At 42.3% G+C, this 17742-nt stretch overlaps 1 protein-coding gene across 1 annotated transcript in view; it reads left to right on the forward strand.

Moving 5' to 3' along the window:
* Positions 1–17718, forward strand: part of lbr (lamin B receptor) — a 65888-nt gene extending 48170 nt beyond the window's left edge. The window contains exons 8-14 of the mRNA XM_063040504.1: positions 4092–4286; positions 5981–6084; positions 10203–10328; positions 10784–10952; positions 11046–11126; positions 11550–11672; positions 13923–17718. Coding sequence (XP_062896574.1) covers positions 4092–4286; positions 5981–6084; positions 10203–10328; positions 10784–10952; positions 11046–11126; positions 11550–11672; positions 13923–14083 — 959 coding nt within the window. The 3' untranslated portion in view covers positions 14084–17718. The remainder of the gene's footprint in view (positions 1–4091; positions 4287–5980; positions 6085–10202; positions 10329–10783; positions 10953–11045; positions 11127–11549; positions 11673–13922) is intronic.
* The last annotated feature ends 24 nt before the right edge of the window (positions 17719–17742 follow it).

Below are 17742 nucleotides of genomic sequence, written 5' to 3' on the forward strand. Positions count from 1 at the left end.
ATGGAATAGTCAATGGTCTATAAGTCTTCACTGGTAATGCTGCCCATCTCTTTCTGCGCTACATTGACGACTGCATTGATGCAGCTTCATGCACCCATACTGAGCTCATCAATTTTCCCTCCAACTTCCTCCCTGCCCTTAAATTCACTTGGTCTATTTCTGACATCTCTCCCTTTTCTTGATCTGTCTCCATTTTTGGAGACAGACTGTCTACTAATATCTTTTATAAGCCCTCTGACTCACAGCTATCTTGACTATACCTCTTCCCACCCTGTCTCTTGTAAAAATGCCATTCCCTTTCCTCAGTTCCTCCATCTCTTTTGCATCTGTCCCAGGATGAGGCTTTTCTTTCCAGAACATTGGAGATGTCTTCCTCCTCCAAAGAGTGGGAATTCTCTTCCTCTACCATTGATGCTACCTCCACCCTCATCCCATCATCTATGCCTTTGGGATAGACTTTGGGACTACCACCCCATGATCCTCTATGTATTTCACATCATCCTCTGTAGCTTCTGCCATCTTCAGTGGGACTTACCACCAAACACCTCACCCACTCTGCTTTACGCGGGAATATCTCTGAACCTCCACCTCCACCTTCTTCCATTTGTCTCCTCATTGATCTTCTTAGCAGTTATCCCTGCTAGTGGAACAAGTACCACATCTGCTCATTCACCTCCTCCCTCACCTCCATTCAGAATCCCAAGCTGTCCTTCTATGAGAGGTAACACTTCACCTGCAAGTCTGTTGGGGCCATCTACTGTATCCATTGTTCTTGGTGTGGCCTACTCTATATCGGTGAGACTGCTTTGTCAAGCCCCTTCGCTCTGTCCGCAATGTGGAGGATTCCCAGTGCCCAATCATTTTAATTCTACTCACCATTCCCATTCCAACATGTCAGTCTATGACTTTCTCTATTACCATGATGAGGCCACTGTCAGGTTGGAGGAGCAACACCTCATACTCTGTTTGGATAGCCTCCAAACCAATGGCATAAGCATCCCCCTTATCTCCTTTTCCATTCCCCATCTGACTTCCCTCTTACCTCTTCTCTTCTAACATCACTATCACATACCTCTGATACCTCCTTCCCTTTCTCCCATGGTCTACTTCCCTCCCCTATCAGATTCCACCTCCTTCAGCTGTTTACCTTTTAAACCTATTATCTCTATGCTTCTCACTTCATCCTCTTCCCCACCTACCTACCTTCCTTTTCCCCTCAGCTGGCTTCACCTAGCACTTTCCAACTTGTACTCGTTCCCTTCCTGCCACCATCACCTTTTTCTGGCTTCTTCCCCCTTCTTTTCCAGTCCTATTAAAGGATGTCGACTCATTGTTCCATCTTAGGTGCTGTCTGACCTGCTAAGTTCCTCCTGCATTTTGTGTGTCTTAGCCTGAATTCAGTGGTTGGTAAGATATTAGAGTTCATTATTAAGAATTATGTTTTGGGGTACTTGGAGATGCATGATAAGGTAGGCTGAAGTAAGCTTGATTTCTTGGAGGTAAAATCTAGCCTGACAACTCTGTTGGTATTCTTTGAGGAAATACCAGGTAGGATAAACAAAGAAGAGTCAATAGATGTTTGCTTGGATTTTCAGAAGGCCTTTGACAAGGTGCTGTATGTGAGGCTACTGAACAAGGTAAGAGCCCAAGGCATTGCAGCAAGGATACTAGCATAAACAAAAGTTTGCTGACTGACAGAAGGCAAAGAGTGGGAATGAAGGGGCCTTTTTCTGGTTGGCTGCCAGTGATGTTCTGGGGCAGTCAGTTTTGGGTCTGTTTCCTTTCACATGTCAATGGTTTGGATGACAGAAGTGGGGATTTGCAGATGATACAAAGATAGGTGGAGGGGCAGGCAGCCGTGAAGAAGCAGGGAGTCTGCAGAAGGGCTTTTGACCGATTTGGAGAAGTGGCAAATGGATTACAGTATAGAGAATTCTATGGTCATGAGCTTAAGTAGAAGGGACTATTTTCTATGTGGAAAGCAAATTCAGAAATCAGAGGTGCAAAGGTACTTGGGAGTCCTTGTGCAGAATTCCCTAAAGATTAATTTGCAGGTTGAGTCGGTAAGGGGAGCAAATGCAATGTTGGCGTTCATTTCAAGAAGACTAGCATATAAAGTAAGAATGTAATGCTGAAGCTTTATAAGGCATTGGTCGATCGCATTTGGAGTACTGTGTGCAGCTTTGGGCCCCTTATTTAAGAGAGAATCTTATGGCATTGGAGAGGGTCCAGAGGAGATTCACAAGATTCTGGGAATGAAAGGGTTAACATGGCATTTTGCTTTGGGTATGTACTTGTTGGAGTTTAGAAGAATGAAGGGGGATCTCATTGAAACCTATTGAGTATTTAAAGGCCTAATTGGAGTGGATGTTGAGAAGATATTTCCAATTGTAGTGGAGTCTGGGACCAGAGTGGACAGACTCAGAATAGATTTCCTGTAATGATCAATCGGGTTTGTGAGTGTGGCAAGTGAAATAGGAAGTGCACTGACTTCAAATAGATATATTAATCATTTATTTACAAACAGTAAAAACTCAACCAAACATTCATGTTCCCCAAAGTTACAGGCACTACAAAGTTGAATACTCAACAAATTCAACAAGCATCACACACAAAATGCTGGAGGAACTCAGCAGGCCAGGCAGCATTTATGGGGAGAAAAGTACAGTTGACTTTTCAGGAAAAGACCTTGACTACTTTTTTCCATAGATTCTGCCTGCCTGCTGAGTTCCTCCAGCATTTTTTGTGTGTTGCTTGGCTTTCCAGCATCTGCAGATTTTCTCATTTGTGATTTGATTTCAACAAGCATACTTGGTTAAAAGTGCGTGCAAGAACATACCTTCTTAAAGGTTTTGCCTTAAACAAAGGAAGAAGAGCAAACCCTTCCATGTACCCAGGATATTTGAAACTGGACACCAGACATCTATCCAATGGGAAAAGCAGCTGCACCTTCTAACCTAACCAATCATAACGGAAGTGACTTTTGACAATTAGAATAAGGCACGCCCTTACAGGACACATCCCTTTAGAGCAGAAATGAGGAATTTCTTTAGCCAGAAGTTGGTGAATCTGTGGAATTAATTGCCATAGATAGTTGTGGAGCCGAAGTTATTGGGTATATTTAAAGTAGACGTTGATAGGTTCTTGATAAATCAGGGCGTCAAAGGTTACGGCAAGCAGACAGGAAAATGCAGTTGAGAGGGATAATAAAACAGCAATGATGGAATGGCAGAGAAAACTCAATGGGCTGAGTGGCCTAATATTGCTCCTGATTATGGTCTTATGGAAAGTAACCCACTGAGCAGTGTGTTAAAATGATGAGAATTGCCATTTCTCTGCAGAGCCATGATGAGGCTGGAAGATATGGCATGGTAACCATGGTAAAGAACTTTCTGAGCCATTCTTGCACATCCTTTGGTAACTCTTTCAGCACCACAGTGAATTGAACTGGAAAACAGGCTTTCTATCAGTAGGCATTTCAAAGCCTTGGGGAAAATTCTTAACCAAGAAAAGTTGCTGTGAAGCTCACTGTGAAATGTTTGGTTCTCTGGAGTTCAGAGCTTTCTGCACTGCATAAATTCACATACTTGTAATATCTTTGCTAGTAATGCCTTTTTAAATGAATTTGGAAGCAAGGGCTTATAAATCAGAAGATGATTTATATGATGCTCTTACCATGAAAATTGTGCTTAGTTTCTGTTTGTGAATAGAAGGTCATGTGTTCTTTACAAATTCTTTCAAACCACCCCAGCTGGCTAGATTCACACGTAATTGAAATTCTGTTCCAGGTTCCATGTCCTTACAGTGTATAATAATAGTTTTGTGGCCAGAAAAATCATCCGCTCAGAATTTAACAAAGCAAGGCTGAAACATTATCATTAGTAAAGTAGCAGAGAAATATAGCAAACTGACTGCATAGAAAGTATTTTTCAAAGCAGTGGTGTTTTAATAGGCTCTCAACTGCCTTCTATGAGTCTGGTCCAATTATAATGTAGTTTGAATCTAATGTAGACATTTGGTAATAATATCACTTTCCTTTTCATTCCTCTGTGTATCATTTTTAAAATGTTAATGACTACTTTCCCTTTCAGCATTGTATGCCTTTCTGATGTGTGCAGTGGTGTTAGGAGTTGCTCTTTACAATGAGGTGAACCTGAGCTACATCTACGATAACTTACTACAGCTTGCATTATCTGCCATGATGTTTGCCTTTCTGTTCAGTATTTACCTTTATGCACGTTCCTGGCATGTTCCTGCAGATGATCTGGCTCCTGAAGGAAATTCTGGTAAGTGACTTAATTGAACAGATTTGAGGTAATTTTATTTCTCCATCTTTTCATTTACGTTTCCCCAGTGCTTCCCAACTCCCTTCGTTGATATTAATCACTGATTTAATAGCCACTGTACAATTAATATGCTAAGGAAAATGCTGCTTCATTTCGTATCTAAATTGCTTAAATAAAACATAGTGTATGCAGCACATACAATCAAAGGAGATAAACCTTTTCATTCTTATGCAGCAACCCAGACTTTCATACACGAGTAAGCTTTATTTGTCAAAACAATTGGTTGTTGGAGCAGAGGAGCAGGTTACATGAAATAGAAGGAGAAATTCAAGTTCAAGTTCAATTCTCATTCAACCATACACATGAATACGGTCAAACGAAACAGCATTCCTCTGGGGCCAAGGTGCAAAACACAATGCCAACAGTCTCTCACAGCACAAGGCACAATACGAGAAAATACAAAAAGAGATAATATAACTCGAGTCCCTCAGTGTCATTGCCTATAGATTGATGGTGCATGGGATGTTCTCTTGGAGCCATGCTTCTGCAAGAACAAGCATGCAGCAGTCCTCATTGTGCGCAAGTCCAGCCGCAGACAAATGCAATCCAACTTGTCTTCCACCGAGAGCAGCATCAACAAGAGGGCCAGCCCCTGATTCAGCTAGGGCTCCTGCTCTCTCTCTCACTGCCTCTGGTATCTTCTCCCCTAGCAGGCTGCAGCAGGTGACCTGCAGCTTGAGTGCTTGGTCTATGCAATAACCGTGGCCACACAGCTCCCCTGCCAGCGGTCCCACCAATGAGCTAGTGAATTGGACTTGCTTAGTATTTGACATTGCCAATATCCAACAGGGTCTTGTGAGCTCAACAAAAGTATCCAAGGCAATCATTTGGACCGTGCACCGCCTCTAACGTGGTGTAGCAGATGGCAACACAGTGTGCCACAAGGGGTGGAGGGGAGGTAAAAATAAAATGCTCGGAATATAACTCCTATTTCTTTTAGATCTGTGACTGGCCATTTTACCCCTCAGAATCAGGTTTAATATCACCGGCATATTTCACAGGCAGGGCAAAGATCGCATTTGTTCTTCCCCAAACAGATTCCATTTTGCAGCTCCATCCTTCCGTATTATAAACTATTACTCGGATGCACAAATTGATTAAAATACAATAAGTAGGAGCACTGATAAACAAAATTAAACACTACCACTCATCCAGATATTTAGAACAGGTGGCCAAAGATTTGGTGAAAAATGTATGCTTTAAGAAGGTGAAATAGAAGCGTTAGATGTTTGTGGAGGCAATTCTAGAATGTAATCCAAAGGTTTCGCCCAGTGATCATCTTGGCTGATTTCTCTTTTTTGTTCTAGCTCTTCCATTATAAGTTCCCCAGATTTTTTTCTTTCTGGCAGCCACATGAGCTATGTTATTCCATGATTCATTGATTTATATCCACCACCTGTCCTCCTTATTCAATCAAGAAATGGATCTTACTTTTGACTATACACAGTGCTATTTCATTGAATAAAGTTCAGACCTAGTGGTGTATTGGTGAACAACATGCTTTTGATTAAGTATTGATTGCACGTGCACTGAAGCGTTCTTGCTGGAAGAGGTAGAAGTACAAGACCACAATGGATTTAGATCCTGTATGAAACAGCCATTGCAACCTTTATAATGCCTGTATTGGTTTGCAGGTAGTTATGTTTATGACTTCTTTATTGGCCGCGAATTGAATCCTCGTATTAGAAACTTCGATCTGAAGTACTTCTGTGAGCTTCGCCCAGGCTTGATGGGCTGGGTGAGTTTGAAATATCTGCCTAAAATTATAAGCTACACAGTGGTATTTTTGACTGTGATAATACTAGCAGGACTTTTGGTTCTTCAGCTTCTGCCTTTTTCTTGGATTCTTGTCAATGTGTGTGTGCAGTGGGGGTGGTGGAAGAACCCTGTGTATATGCTTGTTCTATTTGACATTTGCTCTGCTGTAGTTCTATAGGGTTTTGTGCTCTGTGGCAGGCAGTTATAACAATCCAGCCGATTGAAATACATAATTGCTGAGCTGTATTTGAATAAATGATGGCCACTACAATGCGTTTGGAAGCTGAGACTTCTGTAGAGAAACTGATACGTTGCATTATTAGCAATGTCTCGGCACTGGAAAGCCTGGGCCAATAATTATGGCAGAACTAGGATACCAGATATTGACATCTATGAGTCCTTGTGTAATATTAAATTCATGTAGTCTGAAAGGGTGGGTGTAGTTTAACAGGGAATGTAGATGAAAATATCACACACAATGCACAGATTTTTGTCTCCAGCACCGGTGAAACCTGATGTACCTTTCATTTAAAATCTAGTCAGATCTTAGTGTTGCTGGAGAAGTATGTTATAGAATAGCAAGGGACTGTGATCTTTCGTTTTGACGTAGCTGTCAGCATGTGAAGATGAAGCATTTGTTTCATGCCTGTAATTATCTATCACAAAAGCTATCAGGTGAGGCCCTCTCACTAATTCAGTGAAACCATATCTCACTGCTCTGAGATCTCTGCTGCCCTCTGACTCTTCGACCATGTACTCACCCAGACTTGCCATCACAGCCACATATCCTTCCTGGGAACTTGACTTCACCACCATCTTGTTCCACATGGCTTCCAGCTCTGTTTTCAGGCCTCCCAGTTTGAACCCACCAAGGATGCCGGGTACCTACGTTTGATTGACTGCTTCTTCCATCACTTCTCCCTCCGAATTCTATGCGCCTGCCGTGAACCTCTTCAGCATTTCATCCTCTGCCGAATCCGTGCCTTTGGCTGCCAGTTCTTTGCCTTCCTTGTGTCCAGGAAGAATCAGAAGATTGCTTGTTTTCAGTCTGCGGATACCACCATCTCCAATTCTGGTTCCGACAACCCTGGGCTCTCCAGACTGTTAATACTGTTGTCACCAACTCCAGCTCCAGCAACCCTGGGCAGTTCTAGAGTGCGGATCCCGTCACCACCAACTCTGGTTTCAGTGACCCTGGATGCCTTTAGTCTGCGAATTACGCAGCCTCCAGCTCCAGGCTGACTCTTGCCTCTCTGTCGCTGTGCCCTGGGCTGCCCTTCCCCTACCACCACTCCAACCCCAGGTCTCTCAGGCTCCCCTCTCACCTCTTGGGTCCTCAGAACCTCCATCTTCATTCCACTCTACCTTCACTGAATACCTAACCCTTCCCCCTCTGACACCACCAATTCTCTCTCCCTCCCCCCTCCCCCAACCAATTGTGGCTCTAATCCCTGCTGTGTTTTCATCATTCCTTCTGACCCTCCCCTCTCTGAGGTGGACATTCTGTCCTCAGCAAGGGCCTTGCCTTTGTTGCTGTTTGCCCACACCTCAGGGAGTTCTGTGCCCACCATGATGCTGAGCTCTTCTTTTGTCACCTCTATCTCTAGGCCCAATTCTTTGGCAAGAATTCCCTACCCCACACTGATGACCCCTTCTCCCATCTCCAACCCTCCTCCTTTTCTTGGACATCTCACTCTGGTTCTGTGCTTGCTGTGGATCTTTAATCTCTAATTGCCACCAAGACATCTACCGGCTTAACTTCAGCACTTCTCTCTCCTCCTTGAACCTTAGCCCATCTGAACACACTGCCCTGCACACTCTTCACACCAATCCCAACCTTACCATCAAGCCCACAGACAAGAGGGTGCTGTCATAGTGTGGTGGACCTTGCTGAGGCCATGTGGCACCTCTTATCCCTTGAAAAGAACCCCACCCCAGACCGTCAGAAAATTGTCTCTGACACCATCACTAACCTCATCAACTCTGGAGAAGTCCCATTCACTGTCACCAATCTTGTAGTTCCCTTACCTCGCATTGCTCGTTTCTACCTCATACCCAAGATACACAAATCTCACTGTCCAGATAGGCTTATTGTCTCTGCCTGCTCCTGCACCAGTGAACTCGTGTCTGCATACCTTGACTCCATTCTATCCCCCTTGGTTCAATCCCTTCCCACCTATATCTGCAACACTTGCCATACTCTCAATCTCCTCAACAACTTTCAATTCCCTGGCCTTGACTGCCTCACTTTCACCATGGATGTCCAGTCCCTATACACTTCTATCCCCCATCAAGAAGGCTTTAAAACTCTTTGCTGCTTTCTCAACAAAAGATCAAATCAGTTTCCCTCCACCACCTTCTCCCCCATCTCCATACTCAAGGGGTAGCCATGTGCCCCAACTATGCCTGTTTTTTCTTTGGCTACATAGAACAGTTCATGTTCTAAGCCTTCCCTGGTAATTCTCCCCAATTCTTCTTGCACTACATTGACAACTGCATTGGTGCCTCTTCATGTACCAATGCTGAGCTCGTCAACTTCAAGTTTACCTCCATCTTCCACCCTGCCCTTAAATTCACTTGGATCTTTTCTGCCACCTCTCTCCCCTTTCTCGATCTCTCTGTCCCTGTCTTTGGAGACATGCTGTCTACTGACATCTTTTATAAACTTACCGATTCTCATAGTTATCTTGACAATATATCTTCCCAGCTCCTGTAAAAATGCTATTCCCTTTTCTTAGTTCCTTTGTCTCTGCCACATCTATTCCCAGGATGAGGCTTTCCCTTCCATTATATCAGAGATATCCTCCTTTTAAAAACAGGGTTTCCCTTCCTCCATCCTTGATACTGCCCTCACCCACATCTCCTCCATTTTCCAGACATCCATGCTCATCCCATCTTACTGCCACCTGAACAGGGATGTACCACCCCATGAGACTCCACATCCAATGCATCATTCTCTGCAACTTCCTCCATCTTCAATGGGATCCTACCACCAAACACATCTTTACCTACCCCCCCCCCCACTCTCCACTTTCTGCAGGGATCACTCCTTTTATGATTCCATTGTGTCCCTCCCCATTAATCTCCCTCCTGGTACATATCCCTACAAGTGACAGAAATGCTAAACCTGCCCATTCACTTCCTCCCTTATCCATTCATGGGCCCAGGCAACACATCACCTGCGTATCTGTTGGCATCATCTATTGTATCCAGTGCTTGCGATGTGGCCTCCTCTACATTGGTGAGACCCAACATAAATTGGGGAACCTCTTTGTCGAGCTCCATCTGCTGGAAGTAGAATTTCCTGGTGGCCATCTATTTTAATTCCTATTTCCATTCCCGTTCCAACATGTTGATCCATGGCCTCCTCTTTTGCCACAATGAGACCACTCTCAGGGTGGAGGAGCACACCTCATATTCTGTCTAGGTAGCCTCCAACCTGATGACTTGAACATTGATTTCTGCTGGTAATTTTTTCCCTCCCCTTTTACCCACTCTGTCCTCTTAACTCTTTTCCTTACCTACCTATCACTTCCCCCTGCTGCCCCTCTATTTTCCCTTTCTCCCATGGTCCACTCTCCTCTCCTATCAGATTCCTCCTTTTCCAGCCCATTACATTTCCCACCCACCTGCCTTCACCTATCACTTTCTAGCTGGTCCTCCTTTCCCTCCCCACATTCTTTTACTCTAGCATCCACACCATTCCCTTCCAGCCCTGGTGAGGTGTCTCTGCCTGAAACGTCGATTGTTTATTCATTTCCATAGAGGCTGCTGGGCCTGCTGAGTTCCCCCAGCATTTTGTGTGTGTGCTGCTTTGGATTTCCAGCATCTGCAGAATTTCTTGTGTTTACTAAAAACTATCTGTTGGCTTTATTTTGATGTTTAATAGGATGGATTTGCAACCTGTGAGGTCGCAAAAGACTGAATATTCTACTGCTCTGTATCTGTTTTGCAAAATGGTAATGTTGAACCTTGTGACACATCCTGCAGTTTGGGTTTCCTCCTGTAAAGTCAAATTTCACAAATATGTTAAAATTATTTTGGGGCTTGCAGAGTTACTTGGGAATGAGTACTGACTTGTTTCTCTGAATGTTGAAGGTTGTCATTAACTTGGGATTGCTGTTTGCTGAGATGAAGGTGCAGAACAGTGATGTCCCCTCACTGGCAATGATCCTCGTAAACTGCTTCCAGCTTCTCTACGTACTTGATGCACTATGGAATGAGGTAATTCTGATGTTCTATTCTTATCAGCACTTCAATGCTTTCAGAATAAATGCAATTCACACTGTGCATCTACAAAGAGCTGCTAGCCCATGATGACCCAAGCATGGTACCTACTAGGAGTTGCTCTTTGTGAATTTGTTGGGTGAAGGCAGGGTTTTGCTTGGTTTTACTGCTCTTCTGTGATTAGAATGTCAGCTGGCACTTTCTCTTAGAGTAATACAGCAGGGAAACAGCTCTTCAGCCCAACTCATACATGCCAACTAAGTTCCCTTCCTGAGCTAGTCCCATTTAGCCTATATTCCAGGAAGCCTTTCCTATCCAAATATCTTTTAAAAATTGTAATTATACCTATCTCTACCACTTCCAGCATATTGGCTGTTTTTCCAGCACTTTTCTCTAAATTCCAGCTTTGAACATTTCCCTGTTTACACTTTTGTTTTTCTGTTTGAAAATAGGCAGGAATTCTGACGACCATGGATATTGTGCATGAAGGCTTTGGTTACATGCTGGCGTTTGGCGATCTGGTCTGGGTACCATTTGTGTATAGTCTACAAGCTTACTATCTGGTTAATCACCCAAATGAACTGAGCTGGCCTTTAGCCCTGGCAATTATTGTTCTCAACAGTAAGTGAGTTTCTCTTTCTTAATTGATATTTGTTAATCAGAGTGCTACTTTACCTCAGTGTTCCAGTAATCGCACGTGTGCTTGCATTGCAGCTGTTGGTTATACCATATTCCGGGCATCCAACTCTCAGAAGAATGCCTTCCGAAGGAACCCTCATGACCCCAAATTGGCACGTGAGTATCATTGTTTATTTAATAAACATTTTGACTGTAGGTAATAGTCAAGTGAAAAGATCATTTTACTGTTCTGAAAAATTAACATATCAGTTTTGCTGTTATTATTTCAATGCACCTAAAATACTGGACTGTTTTCCTTAGCATTTCTGTGCAATGCAGTGGGTGTAAAGAGCAGGACTTTACCAGATTGTCTTGGTGTAACTACTTGCCCTCATCCGTATAGTGAGAGTACCAGATGTTATTTAGAATAAATTAAAGATGCTAATTAACTTGATCACTGTTCCCATATTTACAGTTTGGTTGAGTATTGTTGCACCTATGATATAGTTTCTTCTGTGTCCTTATTATTGGAGAAGACCTATGCAGTTCAGTTACAGCAGTAGTTACTTTATAAAGTTGCACATGGTTTTCTTTCTACAGATTTGAAAACTATCCCCACTGCAACAGGGAAGAGTCTAATTGTTTCTGGATGGTGGGGGTTTGTCCGTCACCCAAACTACCTGGGAGATCTCATCATGGCTTTGGCTTGGTCGCTGCCCTGTGGTGAGTAAAGAATTGACTTCATGAAAGGGTGTAATAATGATTCAGTGATGGGAGAGGTTGGTAATCAAGTTTCCTATGTTCCTGGTTTGGAATGGGACTGTAGGATGGATGGTTAACTAAGCTGGACAACTTGAAATACTTTGCAGCTTCAGATGCACTACCCAAACCAGGGAGATAAATTTACAGAAATATGTGTGATGTTAGCGTAAGAAATGTTGAATTAACTCAGAGCTTCATTCGGTGAACTATGGAAAAGAACCCGTAAAGCACCATCAAACCTTCACTTACAAATGAAACACCAGCAGAGAATCCTATTCCCGGAGGTCAGAATGAGAAGAGAGGTAAAATAATATTTATGTGAAAGGGAGTTCTGGGACTGGCACCAGAAAAATCCTCACAGCCATCCAATGGACAACATGTTACTGTTAGCATCAACCCATTTCTTTGGCTTTTGCAGATGGTTATACAGCAATGAAATAAACAAAAGTACATACTTCCAAAGGAAAACTAGTTGACTGCAGTTCATCCACCATGCTTGTTTCCCTGCCTTGCTGTGACATGGTGCTGTTTCTGGTGAGCAGCTGATCTCCATGTCAGGGTAACTCAACTATGCAGTTAGGAGCATAAAATGTCACGAGACTACAGATGCTGCAATCTGGAGGAAAACAGTGGGCCACACAGTATCTGAGAGGGGAAATGGACAGTTGATATTTCAGTTGCTGGTGAACGCAGCAGGCCAAGCAGCATCTATAGGAAGAGGTGCAGTCGACGTTTCAGGCCGAGACCCTTCGTCAGGACTAACTGAAGGAAGAGTGAGTAAGGGATTTGAAAGCTGGAGGGGGAGGGGGAGATGCAAAATGATAGGAGAAGACAGGAGGGGGAGGGATAGAGCAGAGAGCTGGACAGGTGATAGGCAAAAGGGGATATGAGAGGATCATGGGACAGGAGGTCCAGGAAGAAAGACAAGGGGGGGGGTGACCCAGAGGATGGGAAAGAGGTATATTCAGAGGGACAGAGGGAGAAAAAGGAGAGTGAGAGAAAGAATGTGTGCATAAAAATGAGTAACAGATGGGGTACAAGGGGGAGGTGGGGCCTTAGCGGAAGTTAGAGAAGTCGATGTTCATGCCATCAGGTTGGAGGCTACCCAGACGGAATATAAGGTGTTGTTCCTCCAACCTGAGTGTGGCTTTTTCTCCCTCTGTCCCTCTGAATATACCTCTTGCCCATCCTCTGGGTCACCCCCCTCCTTGTCTTTCTTCCCGGACCTCCTGTCCCATGATCCTCTCGTATCCCCTTTTGCCTATCACCTGTCCAGCTCTCGGCTCTATCCCTCCCCCTCCTGTCTTCTCCTATCATTTTGGATCTCCCCCTCCCCCTCCAGCTTTCAAATCCCTTACTCACTCTTCCTTCAGTTAGTCCTGACGAAGGGTCTCGGCCTGAAACGTCGACTGCACCTCTTCCTATAGATGCTGCTTGGCCTGCTGCGTTCACCAGCAACTTTGATGTATGTTGCTTGAATTTCCAGCATCTGCAGAATTCCTGTTGTTTGAGTTGATATTTCAGGTTGAGACCCTTCATGTATTGTTGCTAAAGTGACAGTGGCTTAGCTGAAGTTGACACCTGAACCTCACTGGGTTTTTTGATGTCTTTTATTGACAGTATTCCATGATAATCTTGCATTCAACATGGATATGCATCAAGCCTCTAAACGGAGAATTTCTTTATAGTAAGATGCCATTCACTAAAGTTGTACAGGAATTATTAATATTGCTATTAAAACATGAATTCATTAAAAACAATGAAACTTGCCAAGAGTGCAAAATTTAAGACATTTGTCTGAACTATTACATTGAGTTTGAGATTTTGTTAGATATATTGAAAAGTATGGTGAGGTTGACCAGTGTTGCTTGGGTTGAATATCCAGTCAGCATCCTTGCATTTAAGGATTGGGGAGTTTTGGTATCTGTTATTGGGGTGGGGGAGTAAGCAACTATGCTGAGACAGGAGGGTGAAGGTTCTGAGATAGGTATGTCCAGAAGAGAGCAGAAACTGAGTGGGTGTGTCTTCGCTGAAGAATTATCAGAGAAATGGGAACTCTGGAGACTGCAAATAAGATATAAATGTTTTTCTAACTATCTGGTCTCTGGTGAGTGTTTAGCACAGACTCCATTCAGTGATACGTTCACACTCGACAACAGAGTATCAAGTGCTAATTTTATTGAGAATTGCTGTTTTTTTTTGTTTTTATAGGCTTTAATCACATCCTTCCATACTTCTATGTAATTTATTTCACTTGCTTGCTTGTTCATCGTGAGGCCAGAGATGAACATCAGTGCAGGAAGAAATATGGTGTAGCTTGGAATAAATACTGCCAACAGGTACGATATCGGATCATCCCCTATGTCTACTGAGCAAGAATGTGCACAAAAGATCTGTTGTTTAAAAATATTGCACAAGATCAAGGAAAATTATTGAACATATTAATCATGCAACCTCAGTTTTTAAAAAAAGTATATATTTTTTCATTTCTACCCTGTTACGTTGTTTGGAAATAAAAATCTTCATTATGTTCAGTCAGCCACATGCTTTGTCACTTCAAAGGCATGGGAGCTTCCTGACAAGTTTTAATATATTTGTCTAATGCATGGGTAATTGTTCCTTATTGTGCAGTTTTGGCATATTACTTGCTTAACAGAAGTCTTCCCTTATCTCAGGGATTTGTCAAAGTGGAACACTCTGTAATTGGAACATTGATGTTTATCGTCACTCACTTTTAAGAACACAATTCTTCGTCAACTTCCCTTTATTGCCAATTGTAATGCATTTTAAATTGAAATGACTCTCCAAAATTTCCATTATCTTCTGTCCTTCATTTGTTCATTCATGGGTTACAATGAATTATTATCTCCTCCATCACTTCACACTCATAATTATAGGCTATTTGATGAGTACTCTTAAATATACCATGTTAAAAATAAAACATAACACAAATTTCCTGCCTTTTCCAATTTGTTGATTTCACTGAGGTTTCCTCCTTCATTCCCCATGTTCGAGAATAGGCAAGTCAAGAACTCTGATGGCTGGCTGTTCTTGAATGTTCTGGTGCCCATTCCATTTAGTGCCATTCTTCCCTCACACTTTTCATCCTCTTTCAAAGTCAGCTAAACTTTTAACAGGGACTGTGGTATTTGGGTTGTTTAAATGAGGAAGGCATGAATCCTGTGTCTAGTGGAACTCCTCACTTACACATTGGCTTGTTTGTTACTGACTTTTTCCTCTCACCCTCTCCATTCAAAATTAAAATTTAAACCAGGCTTCCCATGCTGGGCACCTGGAACAATTCCAAACATTGAAAACTTGTGAAGTCTTAGAACGTCATTTTACTACATTCTACTTTGTGTGTACTTGTGTTTTTGCTGGATTTCATGATAAAATGAAGATGTACAGTGTTTGGCTGTCTGGTATGACAGTAATTAAAATGCATTTTAGTCACTAGGTTTCTTTGAATGTTCTACTGGTGTCCAGAATTAACTGTTCTTTATCTGTTTTGCATGAGTTGGTGTAAGGCAATGTGGACACATACGCTATTGCAGTGAAGCCTTCTATGTAAAGGTATATTTTGGTCACGGATATGGCATTTGATCTGAAAATGTTGTGGTCCGTGAGCAATGAGCTGTATCAATGCCCAGCAGCCTGTTGGTAGTGGGGGCAAGTTCTTTGTTCAGTGGCTGATATTTTTTCTTTAAACGTTTACTTCATTCTCTTTGTAACCAATTTCAGTATTAATGAATTGTTTAATGAGTTAACCAAGGTGTAACTATTCTCAAATGTGAATAAAAGCACTGGATAAGGCACTCTAGACCTAGCCTGTGGTATGCTGCTGCTGGCCCACCTCCTCAGCAGCAAAACAAGATAGCTTTCTATATTTCTACATTTTCTCAGACTTTGTTGACCCAAATGTTCAATTCTTCTGTATATCAGATGTACAATTTAACAAGAGAACATTTTTAACTGTTCTTGATTTTATGCAGCTTTGAGTACATTTTTTATATATAGAACACATTAATGGGAATTACAGTATTTCAGATGGAATTTGTGTTGTCCACCTTCACTCTAATCTGATCTGTACTGGGGAACACATTTCCAAAAATGTGCATCTATTTAAATCTACATTAGCAAGTGGGACAAATGGAATTTGCTGTAAATGTTCTTGTTCGGAGGAATCCATTCCCCGTTTGGTTCCTGCCAACCCCTACCCCTTGCTTTCTGTAAGCTGCTTTTAAGGTACAACAACATTGGCCTTGAGTTGTGTTGTGTTGCCTTGGTGCTCTCTGATCACATGCTGTTGGCTGCCCAACCCTTTGAGATTGCTGTACTGTTCCACAGGAACATACCTGTCGTAACCTTCCTTGTCACCTTACCACCACCTGCCCCACCATATCCTGTTTATCAAAATTCTATCTATTTTTCCCTTAAAAAATTCAGAAACTTCTATTGCTTTTTGAGGAAGGAATTCCAGACACTAAGCCCTACAAAGAAAGAAAATGCATCTCATCTGCTCTAACTGGGCAACCTCTTTCAATAGCTCTAGTTTCACAAGTAAGAGTAAACATTGATCCTGACAAGATTTGTGGTCAATCATGTCCCTACTCACCCTTCTAAACTCATGGATACAAATCGAGTTCATCCAACCCTTCCCTTAGGAGGTATACCACTCATTCCAGCTAATAGCCCTTCTCTGAACCACCTCCAAGTTGAATCCTTCTTTGCATAAGGAGACCAGTACTTTACACAGTATTCCTGCTGCACTCTTGCCAAAGTGTGACCTTCCTCATGCATTCAATTCCCTAACAATTAATAAATTAGCTTTCCTGATTTCTTGCAACTGCTGTATACGGTCTTGTGCATAGTGCAAAGACATCCAGTTCCTACTGTACCATGGAACTCTGCAGGCTATGAACATCTGCTACATCATAGAAGTACAATAAATTAGTTGACCATTTTCCTTTCACAAAGCCATCATTAATTTTTCCAATCCCTTGCAGTAGCATTTTCAATAATAGATTATATTATTTTCCCTCTAATATATTAATCTAACTACCTTGGGTTTCTTCTTTCTGGCTCTCTCCCTTTATAAGCAAAGGAATCAGATTTGCTATTATCCAATCAGGAAACAGTCCCTGAATCTCAGAAATTTTGGAAAATAAACCAGCATGTCAACTCCTCTACAGCAAAGCATCTGCAGTTCCTTTTAAATAGTTGCCTCAACTAGCTGCCTGTTTTAAATCCAGGATAAAATCCACTGAGCTCTGGAGGTTTATTAGCTCACAGACATTTCTTATCTCTGTTTCCAATCCAGGCCTAGTTACAGCTGGAATGGAATTACTGTTCAAAGTGGCTCTGGAGGAAAATTAGCACTTGCAGCAGTTTTTCCAGGATTCCATGTTTGGCCCTTGTGACCAGTATAATGGAGGATAAAGTAGTGTAGTATTTAAGACCCTGTAGATGTAAAGTTTATTTGTGGTAGGCATGAGACTGGCAGCTGGTAGTAAAACTGGCTTAGAGAGTGATCTACAGCGATAGCCTTGGATCATTTTTTACATCAGAAAATAAAGCCCTGTGATATCAGAGAATGAACAGCAAAAAAGTCTCTTGAACATACTATAGAATTGTATCCAAGAAGTAGATTCTGTCTCACAGTACAGATTGCATCTGAAATCGCACATTTTCCCTACTCTAGTCAAATTATCACCCATAATGGTCCCAGTGTGAGAAAACAGCCCTTTGTAATTACAGTACCCACTTGAAACTGGAGTAACTCCATCTGAAATCCTGTTAATGTTACCCATACAACAGGTGAGCTTTGTAGAATCTGTTGTATTTGAGATGAACAAAGTAACTGTAAATAGCTTTGTTTGGGGCGGGGAGTGCGGGGTGGAAGGGAAGTTTTCAATTTTTATTGTAATTGCTCCTATAACAATATTCATTGTACAGTGAGATTACCTTTATTTTTTTGCTGGAATAAAGATTTGTAATTTGGAACAAAGTTTTCCTATAATTTATTTCTGTG

This window comes from Mobula hypostoma, chromosome 2 (genome assembly GCF_963921235.1).
Source record: "Mobula hypostoma chromosome 2, sMobHyp1.1, whole genome shotgun sequence".
NCBI classification, from domain to species: Eukaryota; Metazoa; Chordata; class Chondrichthyes; order Myliobatiformes; family Myliobatidae; genus Mobula; species Mobula hypostoma.